The sequence below is a fragment of the Notamacropus eugenii genome, chromosome 3 (genome assembly GCF_028372415.1).
Source record: "Notamacropus eugenii isolate mMacEug1 chromosome 3, mMacEug1.pri_v2, whole genome shotgun sequence".
Classification (NCBI taxonomy): Eukaryota; Metazoa; Chordata; class Mammalia; order Diprotodontia; family Macropodidae; genus Notamacropus; species Notamacropus eugenii.
The window spans coordinates 295,260,198-295,271,873 of NC_092874.1; the positions used below are offsets into that span (position 1 = coordinate 295,260,198).

The 11,676-nt window shown below is 48.4% G+C and overlaps 1 protein-coding gene across 8 annotated transcripts in view; it reads left to right on the plus strand.

Annotated features, from left to right (window-relative positions):
- Window positions 1-9,080, plus strand: part of TRIOBP (TRIO and F-actin binding protein) — a 74,203-nt gene extending 65,123 nt beyond the window's left edge. For all 8 annotated transcript variants that reach the window (XM_072656032.1, XM_072656031.1, XM_072656030.1 and 5 more), the window contains 7 exons: window positions 1,042-1,189; window positions 1,925-2,027; window positions 3,102-3,261; window positions 3,624-3,737; window positions 5,736-5,822; window positions 7,417-7,580; window positions 8,415-9,080. In XM_072656032.1, the coding sequence (XP_072512133.1) occupies window positions 1,042-1,189; window positions 1,925-2,027; window positions 3,102-3,261; window positions 3,624-3,737; window positions 5,736-5,822; window positions 7,417-7,578 (774 nt within the window). In that variant the 3' untranslated portion in view covers window positions 7,579-7,580; window positions 8,415-9,080. The remainder of the gene's footprint in view (window positions 1-1,041; window positions 1,190-1,924; window positions 2,028-3,101; window positions 3,262-3,623; window positions 3,738-5,735; window positions 5,823-7,416; window positions 7,581-8,414) is intronic.
- The last annotated feature ends 2,596 nt before the right edge of the window (window positions 9,081-11,676 follow it).

Sequence of the window (11,676 nt, forward strand, 5' to 3'; positions counted from 1 at the left end):
ATTCTATCCTTCCTCCACCCACTGAGAAGGCAAGCAATGTAATATCAATTATGCGTGTGAAGTCATGCAGAATATTCTGTATTAGCTGTGTTGCTCAAAAAAAGAAAGCAAGAAAAATAGGGAAAGTGAAAAAATATGCTTCAATCTGCACTCAGAGTTCATCAGTTCTCTCTCTGGATTTAGATAGCATTTTCCATCCTGAGTCATTTGGAATTATTTTGGATCATTGTATTCATTAAAGGAGCTAAGTCTTTCACAGTTGATCATTGTTAAAATATAGGCATCTCTAATTTAATGTGTCCAAGATGGAGCTCCTTCCCTGATACCACTACAAACTGCTGTTCCTCCATACTTCCTTGTTCCTCTTGAGAACACCATCTTTCTAGGCACCCAGGAGTCATTCTATGAAAGACATTTCCTCTCCCACACTCACTCCATTCTATGCATTCTCAAATCTTATTCATTCTGCCTTCATAGCATCTGTAATATCCATCCCCTCTACACTATCACCAGAACCACTCTGATTTCATCATCTCTTGCCTATACTATTGCAGTAGACTGCTAATTGAACTCCCAGCTTCCACTTTCATACCCCTTTCCAATCTGTCCTCCAGTTGTACCTTGAGCATAATCATCTCATATCTTGTCCCTTTGCACAGACTGTTCCACATGTTTCTAAGTGGACATGACAGATATAAAAAGTATTTTATAAAACGTGAACTATGTAGAAAGATGTAAAAATCAAGATTTCACATTGTTTTTATTAAGAATAATTTTTATCTATTTCTAAATTGTGAACAAGAATTGTTTATAAAATAACAGTTTATATAAATTGTAAACTGTATATAAATAATAAACCATATAAATTCAGCATTTGTTGCAGTTATGTATTATAGAAAAATGTAGGCCCTCCTCACCTCCACCTCTCAGAATTCTAATCTTCCTGTTTCTAGTAAACCCAAAGGGCCATTTACCAGATCCAGCTAAGAAGAGCTCTCTCCTCCCTGCCCCTCAGTGACTCTTCTGTTCTGGCTCCTGCAGGAGGCATGTGAGCGGAGCCTAGCAGAGATGGAGTCATCCCACCAACAGGTGATGGAGGAGCTGCAGCGGCATCACCAACGGGAATTAGAGCGGCTACAACAGGAGAAGGAGTGGCTTTTAGCAGAGGAGACAGCAGCCACAGCCTCTGGTAAGACTCCTCCTCAGCCTTCCAAGCCCTGGATGGAAAACCTAGTGAAAGCTTGGGGACTGAAGGGAATTCTTATCCATAGACTCTCAGAGTGGGAGGGGACCTCAGAGAGATCATCTGGTCTAAGACCCTGGAAACTGAGGCAGAGAGGTTAAGTGGCTTTGCTTAAGATGAGGCAATGAGAGGCCAAGCCAAGGGTACTTCACATCCCCTGTCTTGCCCCCCTGCTCATTGAGCTAGAAGGAACACGAACCATCATGGAGACCAGCTCCCCCATTTTCCAGAGGGGGAAACTGAGATCTATAGAAATCACAGGCTCATGCATCTATAGGGGAAAGGATCTCAGAGGCCATCTAGTCCAGCCCTTTCATATCACTGTAGAGGAAACTGAGGCTCAAAGAAGGTCAGGATCACAGATTTAGATCTGTGGAAGGGATCACACAGTCCAACCTTCTTGTTTTTCCATTTGAAGAAACTAGGACCCAAAAAGTTTGTGACCAAAAAGCCTTTCTCTGAATGGTTTGATGTGCCCTTTTTTCTTAATAATTATTTTTTTTAAAAAATATTTGTTTAGTACTTTATTTTCCCCCAATTACACATAATAACAATTTTTAACATTTGTTTGACACATTCTCAAAGGAAGACGAACTTGGGGCTTATGTGGTCTTAACAGCTGCTCCTTTACCACCACCACCACCCCCCACCCCCACCCCACCCCTCACCCTTCTCCAACAGCCATAGAAGCCATGAAGAAAGCCTTTAAGGAAGAGTTAAACAAGGAACTGGGAAAGACACGGAGTCTTCAGCAAGGTCCAGAGAGCCTCCGGAAACAGCACCAGTAAGAGAATGAGCATACCCAAGTGGGGTCCATCAGGCGGCCCAACTGACTTCCATTGGGTGGTGGCTTCCATCAGCAGCCCAACTGGCTGCCATTTCTGAGTCAGCTAAGCAGGGGTATGTTGGTGAATATTTAACATCCGGCTCTCTGAGGGGAAGAATTAGGCAGAAGACACACTTCTGAGTACAATCTGCGTGATTCAAATTTTCCCCCATCCTTTTCTTAAGTCTAGACAATCCACCACTAAATTCAGCCTTGATTTGTAGGATTTCCTGATTTCTGAAATATAGGTACACTGAAATTTAGCCATTAGCTTTATTGAACCAATAGAAAACCTCACACTAAGTCGGTACTAGTCATCCCCTTCCCTATCTTCATGGACTCACCATTCCAGCCTTCTCCCTTACCCTCAGAATTCTGTGGGCTTTAACCTCCTGATCGTCATAGTCCCCAAATTTACTTACATCTCAGTATTTACAATGGCAAATAGCTGCAATAGCTCACTTCATCAGTAGGTGCCAGGACCCAACATGGATACACAGATTCATAGAATGTTAGAGCTGGGAGGGGCCTTAGAACAGGGAATGTCAGAGCTGGGAGGGACCATAGAACATGCGATGTCAGAGCCGGGAGCTTAGAAAAGGGGATGTCAGCGCTCGGAGGGACCTGGGCTAATGTAACTCTTATTTTACAAATGAGGAAGCAGAGGCTCGACAGGGCAACAACTTGCCCCCCCATGAGGGTTAGATGTGGTTAGAGCCTCAGTTTCTCAGTCCCTGGTTCTGTTTTATTTTTCTTCCTTGACATTCACCCTTGGCTTGTGGCTCTGCAGAGGCTGAGGGGCCTTCTGTGAATGCCTTGGACTCCATGGAAGCCAGGCCAAGGGGAAGGAGTGACCCTCAGTTGTCCTGCCTGGCCACCTCCCCATTGAGGGGTCATATGGGTCATGAACCACTTCCCTTCCTCCTTGGTCTCTGAGCTCTCCCTGCCTGGGGGAGGATGGAGGGCTGGGCTGGCCAGAGGTGGGAGGTGACTCATGCACTCTGCTCTTGGCCCTTTCTCACTGGACACCAGGTCCGACGTGGATTCTCTGAAGCGAGAGTTGCAGGTTCTCTCTGAGCAATACTCCCAAAAGTGCTTAGAGATCGGGGACCTGACCCGCCAGGCAGAGGAACGGGAACATGTCTTGCGGCATTGCCAGCAGGAAGGCAGGGGGCTCCTTCGGCAGAACCAGGTAGGAGGAGTCCCAGGGCAGGGGGGGAGCCAGCACGCAGAAGGGTGTCCCAGCACAGAACCCATTCCCACACCAGGTCTCCAGAAGTCCTGTCCTCTTGTGGGAAAATCCCCCAGACAATGGGGAGATGGGGCTGAGCCCCGCAAGATCCCTGCCCAGTGTCTGGGGTCAAGATGAAAGCTTGTCATGGGCATCCTTTCCTGTCCTCGGCCACTGCAGCCTCTGTGTCCCCACAGTCCAGAGGAAAGACCAGACCTGCCTCTATCACTTACTACCTGTATGACCCTGTGCCTTGGTTTCTCCTGCTGTTAAATGAAGGGTTGGTCCCTCCAGACTCAAACACTCTGACCTTTGCTTGCCAGGAGCTTCACTCACGCCTGTCAGAGGAGATCGGCCGACTGAGAAGTTTCATCGCCTCCCAGGCCTCAAGCGAGGGCCTAGGACACAACAATGAGAGGAGCTCCTGTGAACTGGAGGTGAGAGATCTCACTTCCACCCCCATCCCTACCCCCCAGTGGCTTCAATGAGGGGAAAGAGCCCAGGCTCCCAGGCTGGTCTGAGAGAATAGGCAATCACAACACTTTTGTTCAATAAGCATTTATTAAACACCTACTGTATATCAGTGTAACCTTGGCCAAGTAATTTCACCTCCTAGGCTTCAGTTTGCTCATCTGTAAAAGATGGGGTTTGACTAGATAAATGCCAAGGACTCTTCCATCTTTAATCACATACTTCCCTACTGAAACCTCCCAGATGTGTTCACTTTCTTCCTCTGTGAATCTGGATAGTGTCCTATCAGGGTTGCCTGAAATTGATTAAGAAATCCAATCAATATGTGCTCATCATAATTATTAGTAGTAAATATTAAGATAATAATAACCACTGGCATTTAAATGGGATTGAAATCCTGCCTCAGTTTACCTTTGTGGCCCTGGGCACCTTTACCTTTCAGGGCCCCGGTTTGGCCTCTGAGGTCTCTTCCTTCTCTAGACCTGTGAACACTGAGGACCTGAGGTGCATTAAGTACTATTATTACTCCTATTTTTAGCAGAAGTGCCTTGCCCAGGCTCACACATAGTCAGGAAAGGGGGATTCAAGAACAACCATGTTCCTAGTCCTGTGCTAGGCACAGGAGGAGGAAAAGAAGCAGGAAATCCTGGAGTGAGAGCTCTGGGGCTGCAAGGTTAATCGTGTGAGGCACTGAGCTAGACGCTAGAGGCCCAAAGACACAAAATAAAACCATGCCTACTCCGAAAATCGCCTGGAACAGGCCTTTGTCTCAACGGCTGGGGAATTGTTCCTCAGCCTCCAAAGGGCTTACATGGACACCTTGGGAAACAGACCAACCTCCATTGATCTAGCCCCTAGGAGCCCAGCTCCAGAGTTACAGAGGAGGAAACTGAGACCCGAGGAGGCCACAGGATCCTCCATCTGGAGTTGGAAGGGGCCCTGGGGGCAAGCTAGTCCTCATCATCATCCTCAATGAGAGCATTTATGCATTGATTCCAGATTTGCAAACTACTTGCAAATATTATCTCATTTGGTCCTCACAACAGCCCTAGAAGGGAGGTATTCTTATTATCTCCATTTTCACTGTAGGAAACTGAGGCAGGTAGAGGCAAAAACATTCGTTCCGGGTCACCCACTAGTTAGTATCTGAGGCAGTATCTGACTTTGCCAATTTATAAATGTAAAACAGATAACAAGGAGAGAGAGAGAGAGAGAGCAGGAGAAGGGAGGATAGTGGAGAGACAGAGGAGAGAGAAAGAAGAGAAAGGGAAAGAAAGAGGGGGAAGGGAGGGAATGGGGGAGAAAGAGAGAGACAGAGAGAATATGATTAGGTCCTCAATCACTTGGAATACTCTGACAGAACAGGACCTCACCCTTGAGTGGATGCCATAGGAAATAGCCCTGGCCTTGAGCCCTGGCTTGGGGTCAGAGGAGCTGGGCTTGAGATACTGAACTGATGTACATGAAGCTCAGAGTCTGCTGGAAGAAATAGCCTTCAAGCTAAGGGATATGTGTGTAAAGAGAGAAATAAATACAGGGGAGGAGGGAGGTAGAGTCCCCTCTCTGAGCCTCAGTTTCCTAATCTATAAAATCGGATGGGGGTTGGGCCAGATAGCCTCTGAGCCTCCTCTCAGCTCTAAATCTCAGGGTCCTGTGAGTCAGAGAGAGGGGAGGTGGTGGGGAAGTGACCTTTCCTGTGGTGGTGTAGAGAATTTTTCCGGGTCATGCATTGATGTGGGTAAGCTTTCAGGAAGACTGAGGTGGGAATGCTCACCCTCTCAGGTGGAGGTCAACATGTGTAAGATAGGCATCATGGGGAACAGGAGAGCACTGGGTTTGAATCCCACTTCTACATGTGATCTCTGACAGACCCCTTTGCCCTGGAACCTCGGTTTCTAATCTAGACTGAGGGGCATCACCCAAGCTCCCAGGCCCACATGGTTAGCGCTGCCCTCTCTCCTCAGATGCTACTCCGGGTAAAGGAGAATGAGCTGCAGTACCTGAAGAAGGAAGTTCAGTGTCTCCGGAATGAGCTGCAGATGATACAGAAGGTGGGGCCACTGGCAGGAGCTGGAGTGGGCTCTGATATACGGGCCTGAGTGGGCTCTGAGGCAGGGACCTGAGTGGGCTCTGGGGCAGGGGCAAGCCTGCCTGGCTGGGCAGCCTTGGAGAGAGGAGACTGCTGGACAGTGGGGACAGGCCTTGAATTCTTTGCTCCACCTCCCCATCTTGCTCCCCCACCCCCAACACCCTTGCCTAGCACACAGGACACCCTGGCAAACACATCCTTGGAATGTCTGGGTGAGACACCCTTTCCTCCCAAACACGCCTGTGAATACCCTGCATTTGTGTGGGTGTGAGAGGGTGTTTGTTGTATGTTGTGGGTGTGGGGTGCTCTGTGTTCATGTTGTGGGAGGTCACTAAGTATGGATATGGGTGGGGTAGAGCGTGCTGCTGGGTATGGAGTGTGTGTATGTGTGTGTTTGTGTGTGTCTATGAGTGTAAGAGTGTGTTGTATTTGGGTGTTTCATAGAATGCCAGAGCAAGGTGAGCCCTAACCACACCCTTGGAGGGTGTAGGAGTTGACCTGCTCTCAGACTGAGCCACCAATCCCCCTGACTCCCTCCCTACAATGTGTGCTTTGGAAATGACCGCAGATAATCAAGTTTCTGGATCTGTCGGTAGGGTCTGGGAGAGCAGCTGGAACCCTCTGCCTTTGGCACCTTCAGGCCAGATTCCAGCCTGGCCTGGCAGCCGTAGGGGCACTTTCAGCATCTCCCAAGGGTCAGGCCTGTAGTGGAGGAAAGAAAGCAGCCCTCAGCTAGCGACAGAGGTGTGGAGGGAGTCCTAGCCATCTGTCCTGTCCTAAAACATCTTCAGGGGCAAGGGTCAGAGTGGGACTGCAGGGAAGTCACAGACTGCAAGGCTCCAGGATCTCAAAGCTGAAAGACATGCCTGAGGTCATCCGGATCCACCTGATCCTGAGCAGGAGATGCTCCATGTGCCCAGTACATTAGACCAGTCTCCCCTGTGGTAGATCAATAGTCTTCCAGCATTTTGTTCTCAGGCCTCCTTTATGCTCTTAAAGATCACTGAGACACCATAGTACCTGCTGTCCTGACACATGAACAGCTATGTTACTTAATCTTAAATGCTCAGTATATTAGAGAGGGACAACCAAAGTGTTAACATGAACTCCAAAGGGGAAAGTCACCCCTGACTAGAGGAATTCGGGAGGCTGCCTGGGGGAGGTGGCATTCAAGTTGCCCTTTAAAGAATGGATGGCAATTCAGCCAGGGAAGTGGGAGGAGGAGCCCTTCCTGTCTGTGGGACTAGGAAGAACAAGGTGAGAATGGGGTATTCTACCCAGAGAGGAGCTAAGATGGTTGACTGGTGTCAAGAGTGCAGAAGGCTTTGAATCCCGGGTGGAGGAGTTAGAACTTGCCTCGGACAGCGCCAAGTCTGGCATCATTGCCAACCTCATCCTCCCCACAAACCTGAGGACTCTCACAGCCCTTATCCTTGAGACATGTCCATCCCATTGACCCCATGCTTGGCCTCTGCCCTCGTGCTTCAACACCTGGTCTATGGGAAGATAGAAATGAACCCTCAGGAGCTTTCCACTCTCCTTCCCCTCTCTGGCAGGATAAGCGCTTTGCCTCAGGGAAGTACCAGGACGTCTACGTAGAGCTGAACCACATCAAGTCGAGGTCAGAGCGGGAGATTGAACAGCTGAAGGAACACCTCCGTCTGGCCATGGCCGCCCTTCGGGAAAAGGAGTCGATGCGGAACAATCTGGACAACTAGAGGTGAGCTGGGGGGCTGGGCAGGGAGCTTCGGATGGGTTCCAGGCTGCTCTACCCACTTCACCACCTGGCTGCTTCAGGACAAGCAGCTCCCTACCTTCAGTGGGCTTATAGCCTGGCAGGAGAGAAAGATGACTCCTGTAAGACAGAGTAGATGAAAGGTAATCTTGGTGGAGAAGGGTCTAGCAGCTGGAGGAACTGGGAAAATCCTCCGGAACATGGGATTGGAGCCGAGTCCTGAAGGAGGCTCAGGGATTCTGAGAGGCCGAGCCGGAGAGAGAGAGTGAACTAGGTGTGAGGGACAGCCTCGACAAAGGTTCAGAGATTACTGGGTGTGAGGAATGGCAATCCTGATGATGACAAGCTGCCTCTAGGGGCAGGGACTGTCTTTTGTCTCATCCCCAGCCCTTAGAACAGTGCCTGGCACGTTGTAGGCACTTAGTAAATGTTTACTGATTTAATTGATTAATGTGCTGCTTTATGGCCCTGGGCAAGTCACTGCCTTTCTGGACCTCAGTTTCCTTTTCTGTAAAATGTAAAATGAGCTGGATTGGATGATCCGCAAGGGTTGTTCAAGTTGTCATTCCTCCAAACCAGTGTAGGGCAGTGATTATCATACCTGTTTATTAATAGATGAGGAAAGAATTGAGAACGAGAAGAAACAAGACCCCAGACTGAGCCCTGTGTCTGCTGTGTGGCCTTAGGGAAGCTGCTTACCCTCTCTGAGCTTTGGCTTCCTTTGTTCAATGAAGGGGGTAGGCTAGTGTCCCTGGTGCTCAAGGTGCCTATTTGGGCATTAATATCCCTTCTAATAAAATCCCACCTCTTGTCTTCTAGGTTCCCCAGTTGGATTTGTCCAGCAGGGGGTACACATGGACTCACCACTCCTGAGGAGACCAGAAGCTGAGCTTTCTCCCCACGCCTTCATGGGCAGCGCTCATACATACATACAGAACACACACACACACACACACACACACACACACACACACACTCTGCAGATCTGAGCGCGCCCTTCACACTGGGTCTTAACTTGCACCTTCTTCAGGATTTTATATGTGAAAGATTTTTATATAGATTTTTTTCCTCCCCCACCCCAAAGAAAACACACTTTATGCCCTTTTTTGGTTTTTTTTTTTTAAGAATGCCTAGGACTGAGTGGGCACTCTCCTGCCCTGATACCCCCCAGCCTCAGGGGGTCCTGGGGGTCAGGTAGCCCATGGGGCTCAGTCTGGAAATGAAGTCAGCTTTTCCATCCCTTCCCCCATTCTGCCCCCCACCAGTCCTTCACTGCTGCTGGCTGTGGGCCCTCCCCCAAGCTGAGGCTGGCTGCCCCTGCTACCAATGGCCTGTGGATGGATGGATATACAGATGGACGGAGGGAGGGAGGAACGTGGCACCTGCCACCCTGAAGTCCTAAGCCGGACCACGGGAGCCAAATAGTGAAGGCAGGGGGCTCCCTCTGCACAGCAAAACTTTTAACTTAATAAAACATCCTAGTTAGCTCTGGATCCTTGGTCCCTGGGAGAGGGAAGTGGACATTGGGGGACAGGGGCAAGGGGCCTTTCTGCCCCTCTGCACTCTGATAACAGGATCAGAGATTTGGGACCTTAGAAGCCCATTCGACAGATGAGAAAACAGATCCAGAATTATACAGCTAGTTAGTGTTGGAAATGGGATCTAAGTAATGGATTTCCTCCAGGGAGGTTATGGATCACACAAGCTATCGTTCGGCTTTGTAGAAAATTTACTTTTTGAGTTTCTTTGATGAATCTAGGGATTTTGGTTTTGTTTTATTCTTATATCATAATTTCAGGTCTAGACTTCCCCCGTGAGTGCAGCAGTTCAGCCAAAACTGATGTCTGCTGGCTCAGACAACAGTATCTACCAGACTCTGCCCCCGTAGTTCCCCACCTCTCCAGCAGATTCCCACTCAAGACTCTAGTTTTCCACCAATTGACCCAATAAATGTTTGGGTGTCTCCTACGTACAAGACATTGAGAGGGTGAGCAAGAAGAATAACCCTCCAGTACTGCCCACAATGCGGTTTACAATCTAATAAGCTGGGCTGTGGAGAACTATGATGCACATTGTACCATCCATTCATCAGAAAAGTACTCAAAGGAAGGAGAGATCCCTTTGAGCAGGACAGATGTCAGAGGAGCCATTCCCCCGTTGGGGTGATCACAAAGGGTGATATGAGCAAAGTCTCAAGTTCGTAGATGAGGGACCATCTAGTCCTAAGGCCATATTTACATAACTCAAAGGGACCTCAGATCCCAACCCTTCATTTATAGCTAAGAAACAAGCCCAGAGAGCTGGGTCACCAAGGTTATACAGGGAACCAGAAGATGGGAAAGGATTGGATGAGACGTGCAATACCTCATTAAATATTTATTAAACCCCTACTGTGTTAGGCAATGGGGATGAAACTTAGTTTTCCCATCTTTAAAGTGAGAATATTGGGCCAGGTCAGGGGTTCTCAATCTTTTTTGCATCTGGTGAAGCCCGAGATACATAACATAAAATACACTGGATAACAAAAGAAACCAGAAGTTAATGCCAAGAAGGATATCACTGGTTTATTTTTTCCCCATCCAAGTCCCCAAACGTCCCCAAGCATCCCAGAGATCCTTCCGGGGCCCCTGGCTAGGAAGCCCCAAAGACATTTTCTCAGCCCTAATTCGTTCTGCCCTGAAGACGCCAGGGGTGGGGAAGCCACTTGTCTCTATCATCCAATTCCTTTAATCTGGACAAGTGAATTGTTTACAAACAATTGTGCATCCTCCAGATAACTGTCTCCTTTCTTCCTTTCCCTGGCTAGGGACCTGGCCTGAGGAGTCAGGGAGCTTTGGTGGCTGCGGGAGAGAGGCTACTTATCTGGAAAGAATCAATCCTGAGCCTTAAAGTGCTCTGGGCCTGTGAGAGGAAGACCCGATTACAAATCTAGCTGTGGGACCTTGGGCATATCCATTAACCTCTCTCAGCCTCAGTTTCCTCATCTCTAAAATGGAGTAATAACAGCACCTACTTCAAGGATTGTCGTGAGAACCAAATGAGGCAACTCAGGTACATTTGTATAGACCTGGAGTCGGCCATCCTGGATTCGAGTCCGTATTACCTAGGTGATCTCTGATAAGTGATTTCACCTCTCTGACCCTGTTCGCTTCTCTGTAACAGCTGTTCCCTGAAGTCCTCAGCTCCCACATTAGATAACAACTGCCTTAATGATAGCTCCCACATATACAGCCCTGGAGGGTTTATTCTGAAGTAGGTGAGATTATTACCCCATTTTATAGACAGAGAAACTGAGACTCAAAAGGGTGAAATGACTTGATTCTGACCTCTGTCCAGGCCTCGGGCTCTCAGGGGCCAGATGCTCTGCCTCACCCTGCCACTGACTCATCCTCTGCCCCCTCATCTTTCCTATAAATTTGTAGCGCCAAGCCAGGCCCTCCACCCAGGGAGGGTACAGAGATTAATGAATGTTGGTCCAAAGTTTTGAGCCAAGCATGTAAAAGACCCTGGATCAGGGCCCCACCTTGATTATCCTCCTTAAGGTGAGTAATTAAGGTCCTAGTGTTTTGTAATGACAATAATGAGGGGGCCCCATCTGGAAGCTGGAGGAAGCTTACTCTTTTTGCTTGGGGCTACCAGGGATCCACCCTCCGGAGAAGTTTCCTGAGGTTCAAGATGGTCCTAGGTTGAGGTCCAGCTGTATTTTTGCTAAAAAGGATCAAGTCACTCTGTCCCTTGCCTGTTTCCCAGGTGAGTTAAATAAGGTTCACTTCTGATGGGTATTATGAGAATTAAGGATCATTTGTCAAAGGCCTTCTAAGGGCCTTTCGAATGTAAAATTCTTGATGTGATTAGCTTCGTCACCATCATTAAGACTTGGCACAATGCAGAAGTGCACCTTATTCAGAAGCAACAGATCAGTTAAGGCAGTGGAATGATGTATCTTGGAGAGATATACTCTTAGGAGGAAATATGAGAAGGGGTGACACCGAATGAAAAACATGGAGAGGAAGATTGAGTGAAAAAGAATCAGAAGCAAAATTGTCACTGGCCTGTGCTACAGACCACTGGGCCAGAGGGA